Source organism: Pavona decussata, unplaced genomic scaffold, assembly GCF_977016875.1.
Source record: "Pavona decussata unplaced genomic scaffold, jaPavDecu1.1 SCAFFOLD_11, whole genome shotgun sequence".
In the NCBI taxonomy this organism is placed as follows: Eukaryota; Metazoa; Cnidaria; class Anthozoa; order Scleractinia; family Agariciidae; genus Pavona; species Pavona decussata.
In genome coordinates, this window is record NW_028145434.1 from 318,269 (window position 1) to 342,531 (window position 24,263).

Genomic DNA, 24,263 nt, shown 5'->3' on the forward strand with positions numbered 1-24,263 from the left:
CATCTGTACCTCGAAAAAACTTTTGGAAACGTAAGTTTAATATTGCGAAAGCAACGGAAGGAGAAAGTTCTTGGACGGTTTCCTGCAACATATACAGTGGTAACCTCTCTGAAGTCCCTTCGTCTGTAGCACAGTTGAACAAGCAGCCAGTGTGTTTTCTGCGTGCCGTTTTAAGATTCCATGGGTGTTATCCATTGGGCACAAAGGATGAACTCCTTCGCTTTTTCGCATTGTTGCTCCTTTCTCTTTTTAGTTCCACGCGATAGAGTTTTTAATATTAGCAGAAGCTTTAGAAATTTAAAAAAAAAAACATCTTCTAGATGTGATTGTGCGTATTTTATAATAAAAATAAATTAAATTTAAGCCTTATATTTTTTTTCTGGAAATCCAGGCGGGAGGGGGGTCTTTTGTTTTGAAAATCCAGACAGGAGGGGGGGTCTTGTGCTTCAGGAAATCCAGGTGAGAGGGGGGGTTAAAAAACGACCCCATCTGTCCAGGGGGTGTGGATTTTTTCTGGAATAACCCATCGTTGCAAATTGCAGCCGAAAAGGAAGAACCACATCCACATAATATGAGTCTCTCCACCTCATGCCCAGGAGATGATCGACGATCATTAGGGTAAACTGCCACATTCTGGTGGGCTGATGCTACATTGAACTTCACCATTAGCATACCCCTGCCTCTGGACATGATGTCATCAATAAAGTCATGAACTATCACATCCTGCACAGAGCCACTTGCCAGTTGATTGCTTTGGAATCACCCCAAACCCAGTGACATGTGGATGGGGTACGGCATGTAGGAAAAAGGACCAACAATCCTGCCAAGATCCACTTCAGTCCATAGGTAGTCATCAATCACCAAGGGATGTTGACTGGATGACAGCATGTTGGCTGAAGCAGACTTAAACTTAAATGAGGAGGCAGAGAAACCAAGTCGATAACTGTCCTTTAATCCAGCTAGAACAAATGTGACTGCAGATCTGTCTGGATGTTTACACAACTCATCTCTGCCTTAAAATTGGGTGCAACCAGTACTAGTGGTGACACCTCCACAACTGGTGCCAGTGGGCAAAATGAACGAACATTCGCCATTTGTTGTCCATGCCCTGACTGGGCAGTAGCAGCAAGTATGGGAACAAAACAAGAAGATGACTCAATAGGCGGCAAGACCTCTGGCTGACTCCATTGACACTTTGTATAAACCCTGGATGTGAAGACTTAAAAATGCTTCCCTTTCCCAGCTGGGGATAGAGAGCAGGAGCATGCCGGAAACGACATCAATCAAAGGGCAGGTAGCACATCCCCTCATTGCAAGAGTGGCAATATGGGGTTTCTTGGTGCTGCTCGCAACTTCAAGAAATTAGGTGTGATGATACATGTTATTCACACTCAGTTGGAGAAATACAGTGAATTTGAGAGTTTAGGAGATGACCAAACCAACAATAATGAGCCTCAAACTTTCAAGATCAAGACAACTTGACACACCAACATCAGGTTTCATGCGAAAGCTTGAGCCTGCAAGAGCCATAAAATTTGACTAAAATTTTAAAAGACATATATTTATTTGAAAGATCATTAACCACCCCCTACACATTTTTTGAAAGATCATTCATCATCCCTCTAAATGCTCAAATTATGCTTGCCTATTTTGACAGTCAGATTAAAAAATGTTAACTGTCAATTATTTGAAAATTGTGGGATTTAAGGTATTCCTGGAGACAATCGGATCTTTCAGATCATGGCCTTTTTTAAACATATGAGAGAGATTACTTAAAGTGGGACCTGTACGCTAAATTTCAGAGATCAGGACTGAAGCATTCGCGAGTAATAAGCGAGAGAAGTTTGGTTGCTATGAGGTCTTTCGTGGGGTAAACATGGACTGCCTACTGTAACATCTTCGTGTACAATTCCCCAAAGAGAATGATGTTGAGAGACCTGTCAATAGTGTTCTCTTTTACATGAAAGATGAAACCATTCTGGATCTCTAGATGGATGGAATAAAATTTTTGTCTTCACTTAAGACATCGTCTTTTGCAATCAACTCAGTGGTGACAATACCAGAAATGAAAGAATGGACGCTATTGACGCTGAGATATTTCCTCAAAACCGGCAATTTGAACTTCTCAGCATTACTTTTTTAGGTCTCTTACGTGATTAATATTGGATTAACAAGCATTCTCTGGTTGAAAAGGTTAAAAACATAAGCTTTTGGCTATCAGTCTATAGCCTTTAACAAATAAAAAATGTGGTGCATAAACAGAAATATATATGAAAAGGGTGCTAAAATTTGAGAATAAAAAAAAAGTGTGAAAAAAGCTCAAGGGAAAAAATGGTCATTAGAATAGATCTTCAAGTTCCGTTGATATCCCTTTTTGTGGGTTTGGAGGCATCTTCCAGTTTCTCCTATGTAGTTCCAAGGACAGTCTTTACATGGAATTTTGTAAACAACATTGATTTGCATTGAAGATCCGAGGGTTGCCTGAACTTTGGAGACGGGAATTCTTGTTGAAGGGTTTTCAGTGGTTTGTTGAATCCAAGAACGGCAAACTAGACTGCGAGCAGTTGTACTTTCCCCCTCACGAAAAGTGACGGTAAGCCATGCAGCTTTGCCGCTCGCTAGATCCATCTTGCGCTAGACCCGTGCTCCAAAAATTAGGAGAAGACAGAGACTGCTTGCAGTCTAATGGCGACCTTGAAGCCAGGAGAAAACAGGAGAAAAATGTGTCATTCTCCAGCCAGCAGCTTTCCTCAACTTATCAAAATCTTGCCCAAATCCTCGACTGTGATCCTGAACCACACGCTTCGTTACCCTTTTCAGACTTTTCCTTCATTTTGTGTAGCCCCTTTTTCAGCGGCATCACTTCGACTTTTCCCGTTTTTTAAGTATACTTGCTCTAAGCGTAGCTTCTTCGATCACACGTTTGCCTGTTTTATTCAATGCCGTCACACTCTTGGGGTTCTGTTGCGGGTTCTGGAAGTTGCTATGCAGAGGTGTCATTGTTTATTATTGCTTCTTCTAATTGGTTTCGTGAGAAAAAAAAGCACCCCATTAAAGGAAAGAAAAGGGCCTAAAAAGGACCATTTTTGTTGATTTACTGCTGTAAACTGTTATTGCAGGCATAAAAAAACATGGCTGCCATTGAATCCAAGGCGATGGAAGCTTTGAAGCTGATTTTGTGACAATTCCAGCGCAATTTTTGAGAAAAAAGATGCATCTTGATTGAAAGGTGGGAGCTTGTTCATTTAAAATTCTTTTTGTAGGCTTATCAGAAGGGCTTGAAACTTGGCAACCAAAAAATATGTACTTGAACTAACATTTTTGTGCAAGTACATCAAATACCTTCAAATACAAGACTCGTATTGGCATCACCTTTTTTGTGAGATTTGTAGACATAATGTTTGTTTCATTTGACTTTTCTATGGTGTACTAGCTCTCACACAAAGCTAGGTCTTAACATTGCACATCAATTGACCAATGCTTTTTAAAGTTAAGGATATTCTCTTTGAGTTTTGTAGAGATATGCCAAATTGTAAGGTTAAATTCAACCAAACCCATTAACAGATCAAATTTCAGAAATTCCTTTCATTCTTTCAGAATAAAAATATTTTCAAAAAGATCTACTTGCAATAAAATGTCACATGTGAAAATTTGATGAAGTTTAAGTGATTTTTTCCAAAAGATTTTATGCACATGTAGATATGTGATGAAAATGTTCAAATTAACCTCCAGGAACACCTTAACACTGAGCATTTTGCTATAGACATGATGTCATTCTGAATTGAAAAGGCCATGCACTAATACACAGAGAAATAAAGGAGAATGTTTAAACTGTCAGAAATTATATAACAGTTTCAGTCAAAACCAAATCTGCATCATAAGCGATCTGTATCATGAGCGACGTGTCTATTAATCAATACATTTCACTTTCCTCTGCCAAGAACTCCGCATCATCAGTGAACTTTTCCATTTAAATTCGCAATTTAACGAACATACAAAAGGATGAAAAAGTTTTGGCTTAAAAATAACGTTAATTAAAATATGAAAAATCAAAAATTCCACCTATTAAAACAGTTCTATTAAAAGAAACATGGATGATAGGGAAACCATGAGAAACCGAAAGTAACCCCACAAATATATTCCGGAACTGCTCGCTGCTGTAAAATAACTGCCTAAAATGTATATGTCGTGAGCTTAGTAGAATCTTACCAAGTGAAGCACCTTTCTCATCGTTGATGACACCTGAGTCCCCTACTTTTCGCGGAAAGTCTTCCGCCTCCTTGTTGTCAGGTTGAGAAGATGGAGCTTCTTCGCTTGCTTTCAAATTGAAGCCACATTTAGAGCAGAAATTGTCATCTTCCTTAAGAGAAGCGTTTTGGCAGCACGGACATATCATTTTCTACGTCTCAAGGTAAATTTAACCTCCCAGACGCCGATAAATAACTGATAATACAGCTCCGCTTTGCTCTTATAAACATCTTCACGCGATAGTTTCTCTGTTCTTGGAAAGGCGGAAGTGAGTTCCTGGAAGCAAGCTATTCGCCTTGGTATTTTTATTCCCGAGGGAGGGATGGAGTGGAGTACTTTCAGTATCCCGGCTCATATCATGAGGTTGTGGGGCCTTGTAGCTACTTGTTCCCCATGCATGTACTAGTAGAGATTGTTTGAAGATTTTTTTAAGTATTACACAACAGGTGTGACACCAAGATACTGCAGAATTGAGAAACGGTCAAGAGGCGTCGATCAGTCTATCCTTTCTAATGGTCTAAGGGGAATACTCCAGAGAAGTTTTGGTGGGGTTGTGACATCCGATTCTCCAATCTCTGGCTCTATTTCAGGCGAAAATATGCTGTGAAATCCATACCTGTTCTCAAAAATTACCTGTAAAAATTAATCTCCTTTTTTTGACCTGGCTTCTAAAGTCCATACCCGTTTTTGGACTTCAGACTAAAAACGATTCAAAAACCATACCTTTTGTGGCGGCAAATACCCCCCTTATAAAAAGCTTGTAAAAAAAAAGGTAAAAGGTAAAATCTTTATTTAGACACGGTGTTTCCTTCAGGACTATACAATATTCAATTCAAAATCTAACTACCTAACTAAAATTAATATTGTAAATAGCTACTACAATAAGATGTTTGTACTGGTCCAGATTTCTCCTTATGGCATAAATATCAACTGAAATCATTCAAAACGGTTGGGAAGAATGGAGAATATTTACGTAGAACGTACGCCTAAGGCAATTAAAAATCTCCTGGTCGCGATATATGAGGAATAATTTTCCATAACAACGGGTACACTTTCAACCTTCCCTTCCTATTCTCACCTCCTTCCCCACGGCAGCATTTTCTGCCTTTCCAGTATACTAGTTTAGAGTGGGTCTAGAGTGCTAGTACCCCATTCCCTGAGAGGTTTTCTTTCTGCATTTCTTCTCAAATCGCAACGCAGCGAGAGGAAACCACGTTTTCTTGCCGAGCTGCAAGAAAGAGGAGAAGGAAGAAAGAAAGCCTCTGGGATCAGAGTAGTGTGTTACAGAAATGAGGAAGACTTGTTTTCTGGATATGCGTGACAGATGGTTGTCATAGCCAAAACACGCAACGCACGTTGTGTGAATAACCCATGACAACCATCTGTCACGTCTAATAGAGCCGGTGTTATACTCATTGTTTGGGGAAGTCACGTGATTAACGTTGGGGGCAAGAACTTCACAAGATTTGTTTGGGCTGTTTAGAGAACATAGGAACTGAGGTGTATCGGATAATATTTGTACAGTGGTCCAGATTTCTTAGTATGGCGTAAATATCAACTAAAATCACTCACAAGGGCCTGGAAAAATGGAGAATATTTACGTAGAACGTACGCCGCGTCGAACGCCGAGGAAACTGTCAGAGAACGTTCGCGAACTGCACGCTGCTCTAACGAAAGTACTCAACAACGATGAGAGAACGTTTTTAGTTCAATCACTAAACCAATATCAGAGAGAAAAGAATGTCAACAGTCTTGTTTTGTCGCTCAAGTCGGTGCTCAATACTCCAAGGAAGAGAGAAGTGTACCCGTTGTTATGGCAAATTATTCCTCACAGCGACCAAGAGATTTTTCATTACCTTTGGCATCACGATTTCGAAGCCCCGCGACAGCGTACAAATTCGAAATCACCCGCTCGATCGCCGGGAAACCTTCGCCGGAATCCCAACTCATCTAGTCTGCCGGATAATCTGCATAGACATGCATCGGATTCGGGGATAGATTTGCCAAATATGACGCAATTTCAGCCCTCGAGAGATACAAAATACCCCATCAAGCAGTTTACAATAAAGCGCCCTTCAAACGGAGGCTTTGGCTTTTGCATCCGCGGAGGAGCCGAACATGGCGTTGGTTTGTACGTTTCGTCCGTTGACGAGCGCTCTGTGGCAGAAAAAGAGGGTCTTTTACCTGGAGATCATGTTATTCAAGCTAACGGGACAAAATTTGATGGACTGACTCACGCTCAAGCTGTCAGGGTAACGAAAAAATTCTAGCTTCATCATACCTTTCTGAAAGATAGCTAAGCTAAGCTTCAAGCTTTATTTGTTTGTATTTTAACGTAATTACTAACTTTGACATTTCTGTATCTGGCCACCTGCACACTTTATACTTGATTTATTAATACTATTGCACGTCTGGAAATCTCTGTAAAAATATTTTTTCCAATGCTTTAAGCTTCATAGATGTACAATTCAGTTTGTACTTCAGAACGCATGGCTTTTCATTATCTTTCTGCTGAAAGTCGTAGGCGGATTTTTTTGTTTACACTTACGTACGCAGTGAATAGTACAGTGTGTAATCAGCAACTTAACTGAAGTACGTAGTACCTTGTGGGTTACGTTAAAGGAGCTAATTGTTCTGTGGGACTGAGCTTATTTAGTAAATGAAATCTTTAAGTCTTAAGTTTTCTTAGTTCTAACGTTGACATATATTATGCAAGAAGCTTGATGACATTGTGTTTCGGTTATTTTTCCGTTTTCACCGAAATTCTGTTTGTTTTGTTGTACAAGTGAAGTGGAAAAAGGTCCGGAAAAAAGGTGACATGTTTTTTATCTTTGTCAATCATTTTTTTATTAAAGCACGACTCACTCATTAATTAAGGTGATCGATGACAGTTTTCAATAAGATTTTAGTTCTCTGTATTTTATATGTTCACATCTAGTCAGCCAAACTTTTGCGCTTTAAAATTTGTATGATGTTGTATAATTTCAGCTCATGGCATATAACTTGTCATATGTCAAATTTTACGTTGTCAGCAAAATTTTGAACTTCACAAAATTTGTAAGCTTAATAGCTGTTAACAGATACTAGTCAGAAACAAGTAATGAATTGAGTAAGCTATATATAACTGTTGAGTTTTAATCTCAAGCGTAGGTCCAATACAACATTTAGCCAGCTGCTAATCAAAAAATTTATGCTTAATTAATGGCAGGTCAAATATAACAAGAAAGTCATAAAGGCTTATTTAAGCAGCCTCATAATATTCCCGCTGTATGCCTTTTAGATTTTTTTAAACCTCCTGACATGATTGAGGTAATTGAAAAGTTAAATTCAAAAAGTTAGTGTGATATTGTTTTGGTGGCCTTCTGTTATGCTACTTGACTTCATACCAGAAGTTGCTTATGATAACATAATGACCGATGCGCCACAGAGACATGACTTTTGGTTACTTTAGTTTTGACTTGTCGAAAGTGTACTATTATATTAATCATTGCAGTAATAAACAACTTTGCAGTGTTCAAAAATTATAAACAAACGAGCTCTGAATACCCTCGGACATTTCTCCTTCCATTTTGCCCTGCTTAAACTTGAACCACATCTATTTGAGCCTTTTAACATGGCTCTTTTCTGACCAAAATAAAAAAGTATAAAGACTACACATCCATTCCACATTCATGTTCTGTGTAACGGCTGCTTAATGATTATAATAAAGCATTTAGCATACCATCCATAGGTGCGTGTTGGCCTATTATGGAGTAGCATCGTATCCAGGAGAACTAGTTACTTTACTCTTACTTTCCTCATGCTATAGAAACTGCTTTACTGTTTGGGTCACACATGGCTTTTGTATGACTTCATTTCTCTAATACCTAGGTCCAACTAAGACCTTATGTTAGGGTTAATAGAGTTACTGTTAGGGTTAGTTTGTAGCCCAGGTGGGTTACTCGGGTATAAACTTGACGGGGGGGTCCGACGGAGCCTAATATTTTGCACCCAAAAAAATACATGGACGTTATATTGTGCACCCAAAAAAATACAAGACTGGACATTTTAGACCCAAAAAAATACATGACTTTTATACACTAAAAATGCAATTTTAAGAACAGTATACATACTGTCTTTCTGCTTTCTGCTTGAATAGCGTAAGAACTATTAGCGTGGTGGAAATTCGAACCCAAAAAAATATGTGCAGATTTTTCAGACCCCAGAAAATACACGGTTAAATCTTCAACCCAAAAAAATACAGGAGTTGAAAATTTTAGACCAAAAAAATACGTTGGACCACCCCGTCACGTTTATACCTGAGTAACCCACCTGGGTCTGTAGCCTTCAGTTTTTGCCTTATCTCATCCTAACTTGCTTGCTTTTGAATAAGTGAACTTAAAAAGAAAGCCTGAAAAAAAAATTCAGGCTTGAACAGCATTCAAACCCATGACCTCTGCAAATACCGGTGCAGTGCTCTACCTACTAAGCATTCACTTATTCATTCTTTCTTTCGCAGTTCCAAAGTATGAATTTCCATATATTGACTTTCATTTGTGCTTGCTTTTGTTCCCCGTATTTTTGTTCCCAGGTCATTCAACACAGTAAGAAGCTCAACCTGTTTGTACGTTCGGTGGGTCGTATACCCAACAGCTTTGTTGCCGAGTCCTCTTGTAAATGGATAGACATGAGAGGGAGACGAGTGTCACCACCGCCTGGGGTGGACTCTAATGGACGCATCTTGACTGGTGAAAGTATACACAAGAGTGATTTAAGACTGCTTGGAGATGACGATGAACGAAAGGTTTGTTAACAGTACTGTAAAGACAGACTTTTCACATTCTAGAATACGCTAAGGCCAGCATATCTTCACTGTAGTTTGTAAACTTCAAAATAATATTGGTCATTTTAAGATTGCATTGTAATGAAACAAGTTGATCCGCATTTCAAACAACTTTGTACTACTTCAGAGATTATAAGCTTTCCAAGCCTTTAAATTTTGCAAAACTGATGCGAGAACTTGAATCTCTTTTCTTTTTTTTTTTTGTTTGAGTATCCAGACATCCTGTATCAGACATCCTGTGTCACTGACTGAATAATACATCATCGTCATCTATTCACCCTGCTTAAAATACACCATCACATTCATTGCATTACATGATAATGGCCTTATTAGTTTGAAAGTTCTTTTCACCAAGAAAATTTCTAAAATTAAGATGTAGGAAAATGAGGAACAGTTAAGGAACTTAAATTTGTTGCAAGTTCAGTTGCACATCTCAAACACTAATCTATGATCTTGGGATTAATCATTTGGGTTTGATTAATAGGTGAACATCTTTGTTGAAGACGGTGCAAAGTTAGGATTGATGGTCCGTGGAGGGTCAGATTATGGCCTGGGAATTTATATCGCTGGCATAGATCCCGGTGGTGCTGCAGAGTATGCAGGACTTAAGGTCAGCCATTATGCATGCACATGCAAGTAAAGTCTCTTTCATCATTTCGTAAACACATTTTAAATACTAGAAGACAAGTCGTACTGTCAAAAGAATTCTGAGTAATTTTAAGCTCTCTGGATGTATAATTTTATTCATTCAAAGATTTTTTAGGGGCTTATTGGTTGGACATGGTTTGTTTTCTGGTGGGAAAGGGTACTTCTTGAATGGAATATTGTGCTTCAAAATGGGTTGGGCTTGACAATAACATCTTGACAGTATTCCTTTAAATGTGACTTTGCAAACTAACCTTCATGTAACACCCTAAAGGAGCTTAAATACCAAAACCCAACAGACTGACTGACTGACTGACTGACTGACTGACTGACTGACTGACTGACTGACTGACTGACTGACTGACTGACTGACTGACTGACTGACTGACTGACTGGCTGACTGACTGACTGACTGGCTGGCCAACTGGCTTCCTGATGTACTCACTGTTAGACTCATTTATCAGGATGACTGACTCAATGACTCCCTGTTTGATTGACTATTAAACTGCCAGGCTGCCAGCTTGCCTACCTGGCTTGCTCGCTGTCTACATGTAGCTGACCAGCCAACTGACCAACTGACCAGTTGGTAGTCAGACTGAGACTGACTTACTCATTCATTGACTGACCTCAACAAATGACACATTAACTTACTGATTACATTGGTAAGTGAGTGCAATGTCGCTAATGAATCTTGATGAGTTTGACCCTATTCTTACAAACCCTAACTTATGCTTTAAAGAAATGAAATTTGTCTCACAGGCTGGGGACCAAATCTTGGATGTTAATGGGAAAAGTTTCCTAAACATTTCTCACAAACAAGCAGTTAAGGTGTTGAAGTCTACGAAGAACATGATAGTAACATTAAAAGACATCGGCAGGCTGCCATTCACCAGAGTCACTCATGACAAGACAAAGTGGATCACTAGATCAGCAAAAAATGGCCAGATAGAACGGTGGGTTTTATTTGTGCACTGTGTTTATCTTTCATTTACACCATTAAGGTGCTGTGATACACAAGGTTGTTATAGGCAACTGCTCATTTTGGCTGTCAAATACAGTGAAGATGTATTGCTTCTAAGGATTTGAAAATAGCCAGAACTGATTTTTTTTATGGAGCCAGTGTTTCCAAGAAGCTTGACGACAGCCGTGAACACACAGTGCAGTGTTAATGCATTGGGTCTCACAATGTTGCAACTTGTCTCAAATACTGTATTTCCAACTGTTATAAATATTGAAGCATGTAGCGTACACGTACAACCATTCATTGGACAAATTCAATTTGCTATAAAAACTGTAGTTGCAGAGAGTAGAATAAGGTTCTACTTTCTGTATCTACTGCCAGTAGTTTTGCTTTCTGTAACTTGAATGGTGTAAATTGCTGGAATGTTTCATGGGGCTTGTCTTTAAGTTCATTCCAAGACAAGTTGCATTTATTCATTAGAATGCAAGACAACTGTAAGATTGCACAGTGTGCTTTCAGAATGTTTGCTGATGTTTTTGTTTATTTACCAGTTTCAATCCTTACTCACTGTACATAGTTTAACTCCAATACCTCATCTAAAACATCTAGTACGTTAAATGTACATGTACATCTTACATGTAAATTAAACCTAAAATGAACTATTGAACAATCCAGTCTGAGTAATGGAGGCTTGTATAAAAGAACAATTTTCCTTTGACTTTGAAATGTGCCCCCCCCCCCCAAAAAAAAAACAACAACAACAACAACAACAAGCAAAATGGAAAACAGCAATAATTGATTGGTTCAGGAATAAAAACCTACATGCACAGCTTTTGGTTAGTTTCAATCTGTTGCCCAAGAACATTCCAGAAATTAATAGATATTTGTGTTTGGAATCACCCAGTTTTCAGCGGACCGATTGGTAAATTGAACAAGACTTGTTAGGGTGTTCTTTAGTTGGAAAGCAAAAAGAGCTTCGTTTTGATGTTTTTTAATGAATGTTGAATGAAACAAATTGAAACCATATTTCAATGTCAAATGAAAATTTCTTAATAAATATACTGGCAACACAACCTGCAGTATCTCAACTGATGTACATGGATACAGTCACCAGTATGTCGCTTAAAGCTTTGAAGCTTTAAAATTGAAAATTCTGGCAGACTGCCCACATGAATGCGCTTAACAACAAGAATGCCATGCATGTTCAATTGAATTAAAACTGAAAATCTATTAGAAGTAAATGATTAATTAAATAAAAATGATTGTGGTACAGAAACAGGCTGCATAGTACAGATCTGTAATATAAATATTTATACTTGTATAGCAATTAATCTATACATACAGATGTAGATAGGGCTAGCTATAGTTGATTAATACATGTTATCTGTCACTGCAGTTAAATAATACATTTTCCATATGAGATAAAAGACCCCTTCTTCTCAGTCATTAGGGTGTGAAAATGATACTAAATTTAATTCAGTTATTGATTCCACCAATAAATTGTTCTTGGATACAAATGTATGTACACTCAGTGCTTAATTTGCATAACTTAATAATTTGTAAAATATTTTAACAATTCTTCAAAGAAAAGCCCAAAATAAATTCAATGCAGTAATTTTAACAATTCAAAGACTGCAATCTTGATAAGCAAGTCAGTTGGTAGCTTTTAAAGTAAGGAACATAATCTGTTTTCTCTTAGGGTATTCAAGTTATCTTCATTCAGATAAAACTAGAATTGTTCTTGAGTACCGAAACTTAGTTTCTCTTCTTTTTGATAAAATCTACTTCTCTGTTAATTGCTGGCTTCTGTTTAAGACATGAAGGCAATGAAAAAAATGCCACTAGCTGTTTAATAGCTGAGTACCTCTTTGCTAGCATTTACCCACTTAAAACACCGAATCATTAAACCATTGTACTGACAGATAGTCAGTTCATCTAACTTGGTTTATAAAATGCACACTGCATAGGCTTTGAAACTCATGCTGTATAAAATATACATGTTCATCATAAAAGCAACTCTGTTGCAAGATCAACTAGATCCACGGTGAGGTCTTGACTTAACAATTCTGAGCACAGGTCTCTTTACTATTGTAACAAAAACACCATCTCTCCTTTGTTACATCTTCGGCATTCACACTACTGTGGCTTATCTTTACCCTTGTAAACATTAGTGCAACACTGTGTTTACACCAATTTATGATGGTTTTAATGTCTTGATCACGTGACTCACTTTGCTTCTGTATTTCACTTTCTGCACATGTGATCTGCAAATATGGCAGTGTTCCTGAAGTCACTCATATTACTGAAGTCGAGGTTCATTCACCTCCTGGCTCTGCTCAACAAGGCCAACCACCTTCCTCCAATAGGTAGACTGCACTTTGTGTTCTGTCTTTGTCAAATAATTTAGGGCAAACAAATGATTGAGTGATTTGGTATCAATTTATGTAATTTGTTTCCATCACCTTAGGTTGATATCACTCTCTCTAATCCACCACATCTGTATGTGTGTGTGAAACGTTTTCTGATGTTTGCGAATCTGGTATTTGTGATAATTATGTGACCATGGTATAATAATAATTATACCGGTATCAATAGCCAGCTCTATGCAGGATGCAGGGTACTCATCAACTTTACTTGCAACTTAATTATACACATAGTACAGTTTGCACAAATATAGCAATTACATGTATGTCTTAATCACTCAAATTGGGAATGGTGGGAGCTACAAGAGGGCATACCCCTAACTGAATTTTTCTCATTTTCTGTGAGTTTGCATGGCAAGAATTTTGACATCCTAATTAAGCTTATAGACATACAGTTTGGTGAGCTTCTGATTAAATGTTTGTAGATATATGAAAATTTTGCAATTTCCAAAGCTGTAATTTAATTAAATGTTACTCAGCCTAAGTCAGAGAATTTTAAGTTCTAAAGGCTAACTTGTCTTCTTTTAAATTAATTTCCATTAGGCGTCACACGATGGCTGGTAGAATGGGTGAAACAGAGGTATGTGATGAGAACAACCCGCTGTTTTCAACAAATTATAAAGATTGACGTATAACTATACAGTAATGAATTACACCAAGTTATGATAAATTGATTATCTCTTTGTCATTTGGCAATTTTGCCAGGCATGCCAACTATATTGCAAGGACAATTTTCAAAAGAAATCACTATCACATAAATAGTCACCAATATCAAGTTTGTCAGTTACAGTAAACTCAAGCATTCTAACCCCTCCAGCCCCAGTATCAACATGTAAACTCGCCTCACTGTCCTACATATAATTTTATGTCACTAGTTGGGAGATTTTGTCTAAAAATCAAAGAATTTCATCAATTGGTGATCATTTCCTTTGTTCTCCTGACTTAAATATCTAATGAAGCAGCGACATTGGAAGGAGAAATTTGATGTTGGTTACCACTGGGGCTTAAGTTTTGGTCTTTAGGATTTTAGTGGTCAGATCTGAAAACAGGTGTTGAAAAACAATATATACATCTTGAATAGTATTGGGGTTTAGAGGAATGTCATAGTAATGTCATTTAGAATAATGTCAATTTCTAAACACCAAAATTTATTTACTTTTAGTTTAATATAGTCATACCTACTCGCCTCAACTAGCTTTAGCTATTTGCGGGTAGGTATATACCTGACTTGTAACTCTCTGTTTTTTTTAATAAAGTGTTATTGTTGTTTAGAGGAACGGGCAGCACACTCAGATGAAAAATTCCAAGCATTATCTTCCCCATCCACCCCTCCCTTACCCCCCACTCTGGCTTCCCTGAGAAGTGTTTGAGAGGAGGTGTTTATGGGAGTCTAACTCACCCACAGTTGTCTTGCCAAGTGCATTTAGATTTAGTCTGTTTTAACTGAATCTAACATACTGTTTTTCTTTAGCCATCCATGTTTCACCATGGCATAGCAGGATCCCAAGTACTTTACAATGGTGGCCTTCCTTCTCAAAAGAACCTGGTCGCCGAACAAGCACGACAAATCCTCAACGAGAATGAGCTAGGGACTTTGAAATACTACTTGGAAGAATACTCCAAAGGTTATATCACCATCAACGCCTTTGCTCTGGCCTTATTTGACCTGCTGAACACTCCAGCCAAGGCATGTACAATGAAGTTCTGTGTTTAATGCAGTGACTCTGTACAGGAGAGTTATTATGAATAAATAATTAATTTAAAGTAACAACATAAGCTTTTGGATTCGTTTTTCCATTGTAACTTTCTATACAGAATGTGTTTTCCCAGGAAATGGCCATAACCCCTCCCACAGAATGTTCTTTTGATTTGAACCCCTTCACCCCTCCCCCCCCCCCCCTCCCTTTCTGGAAAATCCAATATGTAGCTTACATTCATACTTTGCTTTGACTTTGAGACCCACCCACCCCCCCCCCCCCCACATACTTGGCATTTCCATTGACCCCAGTGGGGAGGGTAAGGAAATGTTTTGCAACCACACAATGGTGAGGACTCAGACCTAATTACAGTTCAGGGTACAATGCCCTTACCACTTGACAAAGTCTATTTAATTATTCATTTGTAACAACGTTTTGACCTTTTTTTCTGATGGATTCTTTCTTTGAGAGGCAAAGTTATCACATTCCGCGCTCGCTTTCCAACAATTGACAATTCCTCCTCCTACTGTTCTTGCTTTTTGATTGGAGGAGTTGTTTGTCAAAAAGATGCCAAAAGTCACCGGACTGATCAAGACTTTGTCAAAAGTAATTATCAAGTGACAATGGTCTGACACACATTACTTTTGTGCATTCTTCCCCGCTCTATGTGTAGTAGACAGTTTTACTGCTTGCTAAAGAAACATTTGACACTTTGCAGATGTCGTTAATGACAGAAATAAGAAGCTCAGTGGCACCAAGAGATATTGAGCAATTTGATGATTTGGTCCTCAAAAAAGAAATAGAAATCATGAAGGTAGGTGTCTCCATAAAGCTAAATGTCATTCATGCGAATTGTAAGTAAGTATTGTTTGAATTGCCGCATGCCAGATTTTGCCTGAGTTTTCATTAATGCGTCTTTTCATTTAAACTGAACAAAAAAATCATGAAAACAACTCTGAAGTTGCATTCATTTGAATAGCCAGCTACAGTGTAATGGTTGTGTTTTACATTGCTTTCAATCAAGACTACAAAACAATATTAATTATTGTTTTCCATTTGAAATTCGTGGAGGGAGATGCAAGTGGCTAACAGCATAAATTCACAAGCCCGAAGAACGATAAGCTTGTGGATTCTTGCAGTGCTAGTCTCACAGTCACTCGCTTCAGACTTTTCCTTTGAAGGTCACGTGCTATGTTCGAGAAACTAATGAAAAAAATGAACTGTCTTGCGGTCAACTGTCCCTACTGTCAATAAAAATTATGAGAACGATAAAAACAGCTTGTAAAAAAATAATTAAAATTATTAAACAAACAAAATGGGTGAAAATCACCACAGCCAACAGATGTGATTTCTGAACCTGTTTGAGAAAACGTTTTTTGAGATGTTCATTTCAACTCTGTTTGATTGTTTGTATTTATGTTGTACGTAATTGTACTTCCATTTGGTGAAATTTTTTCTAATGTCAATAGACTCGTCAGTTTTTTGGTGGCCATATGGATGATGATCGACATTCCATGCACTCATACGCCAGCAGTGTGTCAAGCTTCTCTGGGAAGGGATCTTCAAGCAGAAGCTCAGCCAAAGTAAGTTTATAGAAAAGTCTTCCTCGTGAGGAAAATACCAGTTGTGATGATGTTTATGTCATAAGCAAAGGATTCAAGATTGCGTCGTTACGATTAGTTTCCTTGGCTGTAACTTGTGTACAGAAGTTCTTGTCGCAATAAGGAAATAGTAGATGGCTGTACACCGACTATACTGATTAATGTTTAATTACCAACATTCAGTTAGTAATTGTAGAAAACCAAATAGACGAAATTAACTGAATGTGTAATACTGAACTAGCAAAGACAGCAGTTAACCAGTCAGCATTTGCCAACAAGGCTGATTCATAAAAATAGGAGTCAAGAAATCATGGAGGCCAAACTTACCTTCATTGTTTTCTGATCTGCATGTGAAGTACTAAAGATTGTTGCTGTCGTTTCATAGGGTTCTGTAGATGGTACTGGATCGCGCCCAATCACCCCTCCCCAAGTGCCGGAAATTTTGCCTCCAAATGTGAAGGTAAGGAAGTGAGTGATTGAGTATGAAGAAATGTTTGATCCAACTCCGTTCTTGTTTAACAAGTTGCTTAGTACCAGTCAACCTGAGAGAAACTTTAACGGCTCTTCATTTCTTTCTTTCGTTCGTTCGATCGTTCGTTCGTTAGATAAAAGATCATTGCAGTTATGTACGCAACTTGAGCAGTTGCAAAAATAACACCTTAAAAAGAATTGTTGCTTGAATGTTCCAGCCTGAATTTGTTTTCACGCTTTATTTTCGTATCTGTGTAGTTTCTTATATTTCACCTTTATTCGTTAGTTCCATGATTCATTTCTTTTTTTTTTGCGATAGGTCGACCACGACATTAATACTGATACAGCTCAGTCTTTTGAAGTTTATGAAGCAACACTCACCTTTCACGACGAAAATGAGCAGGTTAGCTGATCACTTACTTCGCCTACAATGTAAAGTTCTTCTTTTCCAAGTTTTCTGTTCCTCATTAGCATGCTCTCCTGTGTTTGGCATGACTGCCACAAGTTAAGCGAAGCTTTTCTCTTAACAAGTCCAACTCATAGTTTTGCTGCTCACTTGCGCGGAACTCAAACAGAGAAGCCCGAGGGACATTTTGTTCTACAACGCATACCTGTCAACTGTCCCGATTTAATCGGAATCGTCCCGATTTTTGTTCTTCCATACGTTAAGGATTGTTCCGCTTTTCTGTGAGAAAAGTAATTTTCATTTAGTAAAATACTTCAGGAACTTTGGGTTGTTGTATATCCCCAGCTTTGCAAGAGATTTTTAGGAAATCCATCCGATATTCGATATGATAAGTTGATCTGTGAAGATGATTTTCTGTTTTTTGATGAGCACGGAAAACTGCAATTTGGGTGACATTGGTACAAAGGTTCGTTACTCGTAGTATTGTTGTTGTTAGAGCAGTCGGGAATGACCAGAAGCGCGGGACAAAATGTTCCCTTACGCTTGCGTGCGCTCCTTGAGGGGGGGGGGGGGGGGGAGGTAAGCCCTATTTCTTACCTTGTAGGGTTCGGAGGTATGACAGAGTCATCAGGGTGTTATGGTATGATTCCTTTGCAGACTTTGGACGACGAAGAAGAGATTATGGGACTTCCTAGTTTTCTTACAATCGACCCAGTATCGCTTGATCTGCCAGCGACCGAGGTAAATGAACGTAGATGTTCATTTCTGACAAAGTAAATCTTAAAAGAAATGTTTGAAAATTAGACTTTGTAAGAACTATAGTTTAAGTGTTGAGAGTCTCCTTTTCTCTCTTAAAAAGATCATTGAAGGAGCGAGGGCTAGAAAAATAAGAATTTTTTCGCATTCGCCCTTAGTTAATTCTCCTTTCCCTTTTGTGGTGTATGTTATGTAAGAACAAGAACGGCTGTGCACATGCAGGCTGCAAGAAATCCTCTCTGTAAAGGCTGACTTGTAGGACTTGAAATCTCAACGCTCCAGATTCAATTCTCTTTTCTGGACCCTCATCTCCTGGCTACTTGAAGCGTTATATCAAGCTGGCTCGTGTTAACAATTAGTGTTCACTTGCTGGTTTCTTCATTTCACATCGCGCTAAATTACGTTAAGGAATGCACTACAGTGAACAGTTGTATAAAGGGCAAACTATGGGCGTATGTTTTTTTCTCAAGCATTTGGCAATCATTAGTTTTTATTGTTATTAAGTGGTACAGTACTTTAGTGAAAAAAGAGAAAGGAGAGGCTGGACTGGAGGACGACGGAGATGGTAAACTAACGGTAGAGAGTCTGGACTGGGGGACAACAGCGACAGTCTCCACACCTTACTAAAGTACTATACCATTAAAATATTGCTTTTATTCCGATATTCTAAGGCGCTCTTGAGTCGATGGGAATTAGCGAGGGCTAATTATTTTTTTTAATTATTATTACATTGGAGCGTTGTTTTTCACAGTTATTATTTACACTTGAAATTTTAGAGTACTTTGGTCACGTCTCCTGTTGGTGTCTCGTCGCCTGTTTTGACTTCGTCTCCAATGAATGATCAAAGCGGTAGAGTTTCTCCAACAAAAACAGTAGGAGAAACAACAACAAGTCTACCAGTAGGTGACAATAAGAGAAAACAAAAATATGGGCAAGATTCACCGTCGGGAGGACACAAGACAGCCACATGTACAAACGGAGAACTTAGCTCTATAGGAGCATCAGGGTCACCCCAACACCACAAGAAATCTAGTGCTGATGTTCATCCAAAGAAGGAACCCTCAAAACCACAATCACCGCCAAATCCTTTTATTTTTCCACTTACGTTCCAAGGCAGCACGGCAGACATGGAAAATAGGACTTCGATATCGGCCGTGTTTGAATCACCTTCAATGAAACAGAACAGCGTTACGGGTACTTCGTCTCAGGAACCCGTGAACACGCGATCCGAAGTTCAACCGAAATACGTAAATGGAAACACGACAATAACTTCCGACGATGAAGACTTAAGGCCGGAAGTTGCCAAATTGCCCGGAAGGAAGAGAGTAGCTTCCTGGGGCGAAATCCAAGACGAACCTACCGCATTGGCCAACGAAACTACAACATTGGCCAAGACAACCCAACAGGAACATTCCAGGGAACATGGTATTAACGGAAATCATAGTGATTACTTGAGAAATTCAGGGGAATCGGAACGGGTGATAAACACCAGTGCAATGATACATAATAGGATGCACCTCTCTGATACCAGTAGTGAGTCATCTTCACCCACTCACAGCCGACGAAGCTCTGTGACTAAGAACAGGAAGAGTTGGGATGGAGTGCGGGATCCTGGAGAGTCTGATAAAAACCAGAAAGTCTCTCGGCTGGAAACGGAGAAGGAAAGCCTGAGGAGCTGTAGTGATAGCAACTTGATGGTGAGAAGGAGATAGTTTATGATAGTAATTGTATTAGCTTATGTCCTAGGCGAAGGGGTTCTGTTGTCGGAAAGATTAAAGCCACTGAGAATTGTTATTTTTTTCTTCGGAGAGGGGCGGGGGTATATATTTGGAAGGATTATTTTCGGAATTTTTAGGAAGCTTAGAGTGTCTATGAAGTAAAAAAATAACTTACGCTTATTTGAAAGGCCCTTTAAAGTGACGGACAATGGCGTTTTCATTTCTGAAATATATTCGCAAAATACTTTCTTCTTTACTTTTCTTTTCTTTTCTTTCTTTCTTTCCTTTTTTTTTTTCCCTTGTTTTTTATTATTATGTTTGTTTGCATCGATAACTTGTAGAATCTGCCTAAGGAGCAACAGAAGAGCATACAGGCAAAACACAAAGCCAGTCAAGAACTGTACGAGCTTCACCAACAATGTAAACCTAAGGTAATGAGATCTCCGTTATCTTGCGTAGTTGTTCTGTGCCTAGGATATTTGTTTGCTTTCTGTTTAATTCCCTTATAAAAGTTGACAATGACGGAAGGAGAAGCGAATCGCAGGAAGATCCAACTCGCGAGACGCGAAGTGACGAAAGCGAAGATTCTCACACGCGAGCCTCATGCGTGTTAGCCTGACAGGATGTCTCCAGCCTAGTTACCAGTCTTCCTTGGTGCGCGGCCAAGTGTGACGTCACCCGTTGAGCTGATCGGGAAGACACGCGTGTGGCGCCCACCGCACTTGGTCCCCTGCCTTAGACAGGCAGCTCCCTCGCTCGATAAGCACGATTAGGCCTGCGAACGAGGCTATCACTTTTCATTTCCTAGCTTTCCCTTCAAAGGCCGCGTGTTGATGCGGCTTATAACACCAAAAGTGCGGATATTTTTGCAGTCTATTAAAAAGTCTTTTTCATCACCAGATCAATGCTTCACATGAAGAGGAAAAGCTTCATCCACAAGCCAACGCTGTCACCAGTGAGACCAGAGAAAGTCCCCGTCGAAAGGTTAAAGAAGTCGTGGATTCGGTGTTTGTGGTTGAGGTGGATAAATCGTCGGGCAGCTTAGGTCTGACATTAGAGGGCGGCTCAGATGTGGGAAGTGACGTAAGGATTAAATCTATAAAGGTGAGACTGGCCTGTTCGATCTGTTACAGCATCTTTCAAAAACTCATTAATAATTCATAAGCCCATTGACCTATCAAAGAGCCTCCTTTGCAGACGTTGTTTGTCGATAATGCATCACGTGCAGTGACTTTATATCAATAAACCTCCTCATTATTAGTAATGCGGTGTTTTATAAGCTTATAAAACACTCGTCATTAGTATGCGGTGCTTTCCTCGTATGCTAATTTCCAATGTTCACAAAAGCATAATTGTTATGAACTCTATTGACACACGCTTTTCCAGGAATGTTTTTGAAGCCGTTCAAAAAACTCGCAGCACATGTTTTATCGGGTCTAAAACCACTCGGCTGCGCCGTCCAGTAACATGTGGGCATTTTTCATACGTTCTAAACCTGAAATGTGACCATTCAAATGAAAGCAATCAGGTGATGCCGGCTTGCTGTTGGGCTGTTTATTGTGCTGTTCAAGGGTTGTCTTACTTTGAAACTCCTGAAGTGCGACCATCTAAATGAAAGCAATCAAGCAGTTTGAAAGGTTTGAAAATATTTCAGTATGCGGCATCTATTTAGCCTCCCACGCAGTCGTTTTTAGGGAACTCGAATTATGGGGATGAGGTAATTCGAGTCCCCTAAAAACGACTGCGTGGGAGGCTTGCATCTATTAAACCATAGCTAAATTTTCGCTCCCACGGGTAACACAAACCGCATATCACATTTGGTAGCACACTCAGACCTCAACCGAAGATGCACATCGATTTTTGTCCTTTGGTGCTACGAGGAGGTTTTGCTTCCGTGTGACAATCATTGAGCTTTGATGGAGTTGATGTGAACAATGCTTGTTTTCAGCCCATCAAAGAAATGTGGAAACCGCTCTTCGCTGGAACAAGAGTATCAAGAACATTGCCATAGTGCTCTGCTCTCAGCTAGCATTTGTTAGTACACACTATTGTTATTTATTTTCGTTCGCCTGAAACAGACGACAAAAGACGAACTTATTAAGTTACCTCACGTACATCCACTTTCTCTTACGTCCAATTCAGATTACTGAGTTCAATCTTGTAGAGTGCAGTTCAACTGCACGGCATTGGAATATGCACTCTCCTCAAGTTGCGCACACAACTGTGATGGTCTTCTCTGTCTTTAAATATTTCATCCGCAGTCTACCAAAATGTTATTCGTATATTTACCCTCATTTATTCATACTTCACGTGTTTGCTACGAACTCATAAAATGACCAGCTCTTAGTACTCAGTGAGTGCTCAGTTGGTATAGTAGTGCACCGGTATGTAAGATTCTGGGAGTATCGTAATTTCCTTTGCGCCGCTCACTTTCGAAGTTGGCGTCTCGGGTTCAAGACCCAACACCGAATTTTTTTTCTTCTCTTTTACTTTCTTTCTTTCTTTTTTTTTGTTTTTAAATCATAGAGGTCATGGGTCAAGCATGAGTTGTTGTTGTTGTTGTTGTTGTTGTTTTTTGTTGGTTTGATTCGCAGCTACTCGAGGTGCCTACACAACTGCGATGGATTTCCAGCCCTTCTTTTCATGGGCAGTTTAATTATATGAAAACTTAATGCACAACTTGTAGTGATCCCGTCGCCCCAGCACTGTGGTTGCAATGCAGTTAAGCGTCCCCTTCAGTCCAAAGTATAGGAGTAATGTATCTTAAGGATAACTATTTCATAACTCTCCAACCGACGTTAAAAATATGGTCGATTTTGGGGGCCATGGTTTGCTCCGTTTGTTATTTAGTCGACTGTCAATCTCATTGAATGTTACAATTCTGTTGGTTTTTCAGGAAGGAAATTTCGCGGCAAGGAAGTGTGGAAGATTAAAAGAGGGCCAAGTTATACTGCAAGTGGACGGCACGCCACTCACAGGAATGACCAGCGGCGTAGCAGTGCTCACCCTGAGACATGCGTACTCTGATTCGGCTTCTCCCGTCCTCAAGCTACTCATTCGAGACGTTTAGACGCGTTGTTATTAAATTGTCATTGAATTTTTCAATTATCATATGAACCATTCGTAATGTAGAGCCTAGCTCAAGTGTGCTGAAAAAAAAACATAGAAACTATCACATAATCTATACTATTTAACGTTAACTCTTTTACATTGACACAATTCAGACATCAATCTGGTTAAAAAGCGACAGTGTTGAACATGGATATGAGCGAATAAATGACATTTTAACCTAACATTTTCAGCAAGAGTATATATATTTTCCTAACCAGTCGCAGTGTGTACGCCCCTTACCTTCAGGCATTTTACAAGTAAAGATTACTACTTTAGCGACATGAAGCGGTTATTGTTTTTTAACCAAATATTCGCTAAATTTAAGCTGGTCTTAGACCTAACGAAAATCGTTACAAGCTTCAGTTAAATTGTCGTTGAGGAAGAATAACCAAATTTAGGTATCGCTACAAATAGTAATCTTAAGGTTACAGCAGTGTTTAGAAACACGTGACTTGACCCAGATCTCTTTGAGAAATACACTCGCAGTTCTTACCCTCGGTCTTTTTCAAGAGTGTGAATGAGTGTAAACCAAACATTTCAAAATAAAGGTCTGAAAGACCGACTCAGCCTCGCATTCTTTCTTATTTGCTGCGAATCCTCAACCGATAAATTGCTATAACTGCATCCGGTGGATGAAACGAGTCAAAAAATGCCCTCGCAAGCTAAGCAAGCCAGTGTATGATCACAACGAAATAAACATACTGCACCTGCCGTATAAGCTTTAAAATTATGTAAGGACTAGAGGAATTGTAAAGAAAATGAACAACTTAGGGAACTGGTCATAAGAAGTGTGTTTGAAGAGGACCTATCTTGTTTGAGGTAGAAGGGGTTATCCGGAGACACTACCTCTGTCGTGAACATTGCCAACAAAATTGTATTGACTTCATTAGACCATATTCGTATTCTCGGTATTGAACTGGTCGAGCTTGCAATGAAGGCTCTTGCGGGGAAATATATTAGAAACTATTTGCATGTGAAAAGATTCCCCCGCATAAGCCTCGTGTGCAAGCTACAGTTCCAGTTCAATACCAAGAATACGAATACGGTCTATTTGAGTTGACACAAATATTCAAGTAGCAAGAAAAGTGAGATTTGGATCTGAGTTATTTTTTTACTGAGATGGCTATGCAATAAAGACACCATCTTTTAGGGATTATCAGCAGAAAAAACGATCGGAGCAAGGACAAAACCAACAGCAAACCAACCACGTGTGGCGTGGACTCTGAAGTTGAACCCGGCCGCGGCCACAATCCACCCAGTCGTGGCCTTCACAACAGCCGTTATTTTTATGCTTTTTTTTAGGCGAGCGCAGCCGGGGCTACGACTGGGTAGACTGTGGCCGCGTTATTCAGGCGAGAGGAGGCCTCGTGCTTGCCTCCGCTTGCTTGAAAAACGCAAAAAAAT

General features: G+C 39.2%; 2 protein-coding genes across 5 annotated transcripts in view; one reads left to right on the plus strand and one right to left on the minus strand.

Annotated features, from left to right (window-relative positions):
- The window catches only part of LOC146488039 (E3 ubiquitin-protein ligase rnf213-alpha-like), a 96,393-nt gene extending 91,680 nt beyond the window's left edge, over positions 1-4,713 (minus strand). For 2 of the 3 annotated variants that reach the window (XM_085120927.1, XM_085120913.1), the window contains exon 1: positions 4,210-4,713. In XM_085120927.1, coding sequence (XP_084977053.1) covers positions 4,210-4,396 — 187 coding nt within the window. In that variant the 5' untranslated portion in view covers positions 4,397-4,713. The remainder of the gene's footprint in view (positions 1-4,209) is intronic. The other variant, XM_085120920.1, reaches the window with a different exon arrangement.
- Positions 4,714-5,679: 966 nt separating this feature from the next.
- Positions 5,680-23,421, plus strand: LOC146488040 (uncharacterized). Of its 2 annotated transcripts, XM_085120892.1 has the most exons (16): positions 5,682-6,500; positions 8,819-9,031; positions 9,555-9,680; positions 10,475-10,668; positions 12,956-13,042; positions 13,643-13,679; positions 14,571-14,786; positions 15,515-15,610; positions 16,266-16,379; positions 16,783-16,857; positions 17,188-17,271; positions 17,932-18,015; positions 18,807-19,727; positions 20,090-20,179; positions 20,649-20,852; positions 22,645-23,421. In XM_085120892.1, exons 1-16 carry the CDS (start codon positions 5,835-5,837, stop codon positions 22,816-22,818), a joined length of 3,381 nt encoding a protein of 1,126 aa, XP_084977018.1. In that variant the 5' UTR covers positions 5,682-5,834; the 3' UTR covers positions 22,819-23,421. The 2 variants fall into 2 exon arrangements, with proteins under 2 accessions (XP_084977025.1, XP_084977018.1); XM_085120899.1 differs by lacking the exon at positions 20,090-20,179 and having other exon boundaries at positions 5,680-6,500.
- The last annotated feature ends 842 nt before the right edge of the window (positions 23,422-24,263 follow it).

Excerpts from the sequence above, each read along its gene's own strand:
- LOC146488040 (XM_085120892.1), top strand. The coding sequence starts at position 5,835 with ATGGAGAATATTTACGTAGAACGTACGCCGCGTCGAACGCCGAGGAAA. Across the intron at positions 13,680-14,570 it reads GTAGAATGGGTGAAACAGAG|CCATCCATGTTTCACCATGG; the intron begins GTATGTGATGAG and ends GTTTTTCTTTAG. Across the intron at positions 14,787-15,514 it reads TGCTGAACACTCCAGCCAAG|ATGTCGTTAATGACAGAAAT; the intron begins GCATGTACAATG and ends GACACTTTGCAG.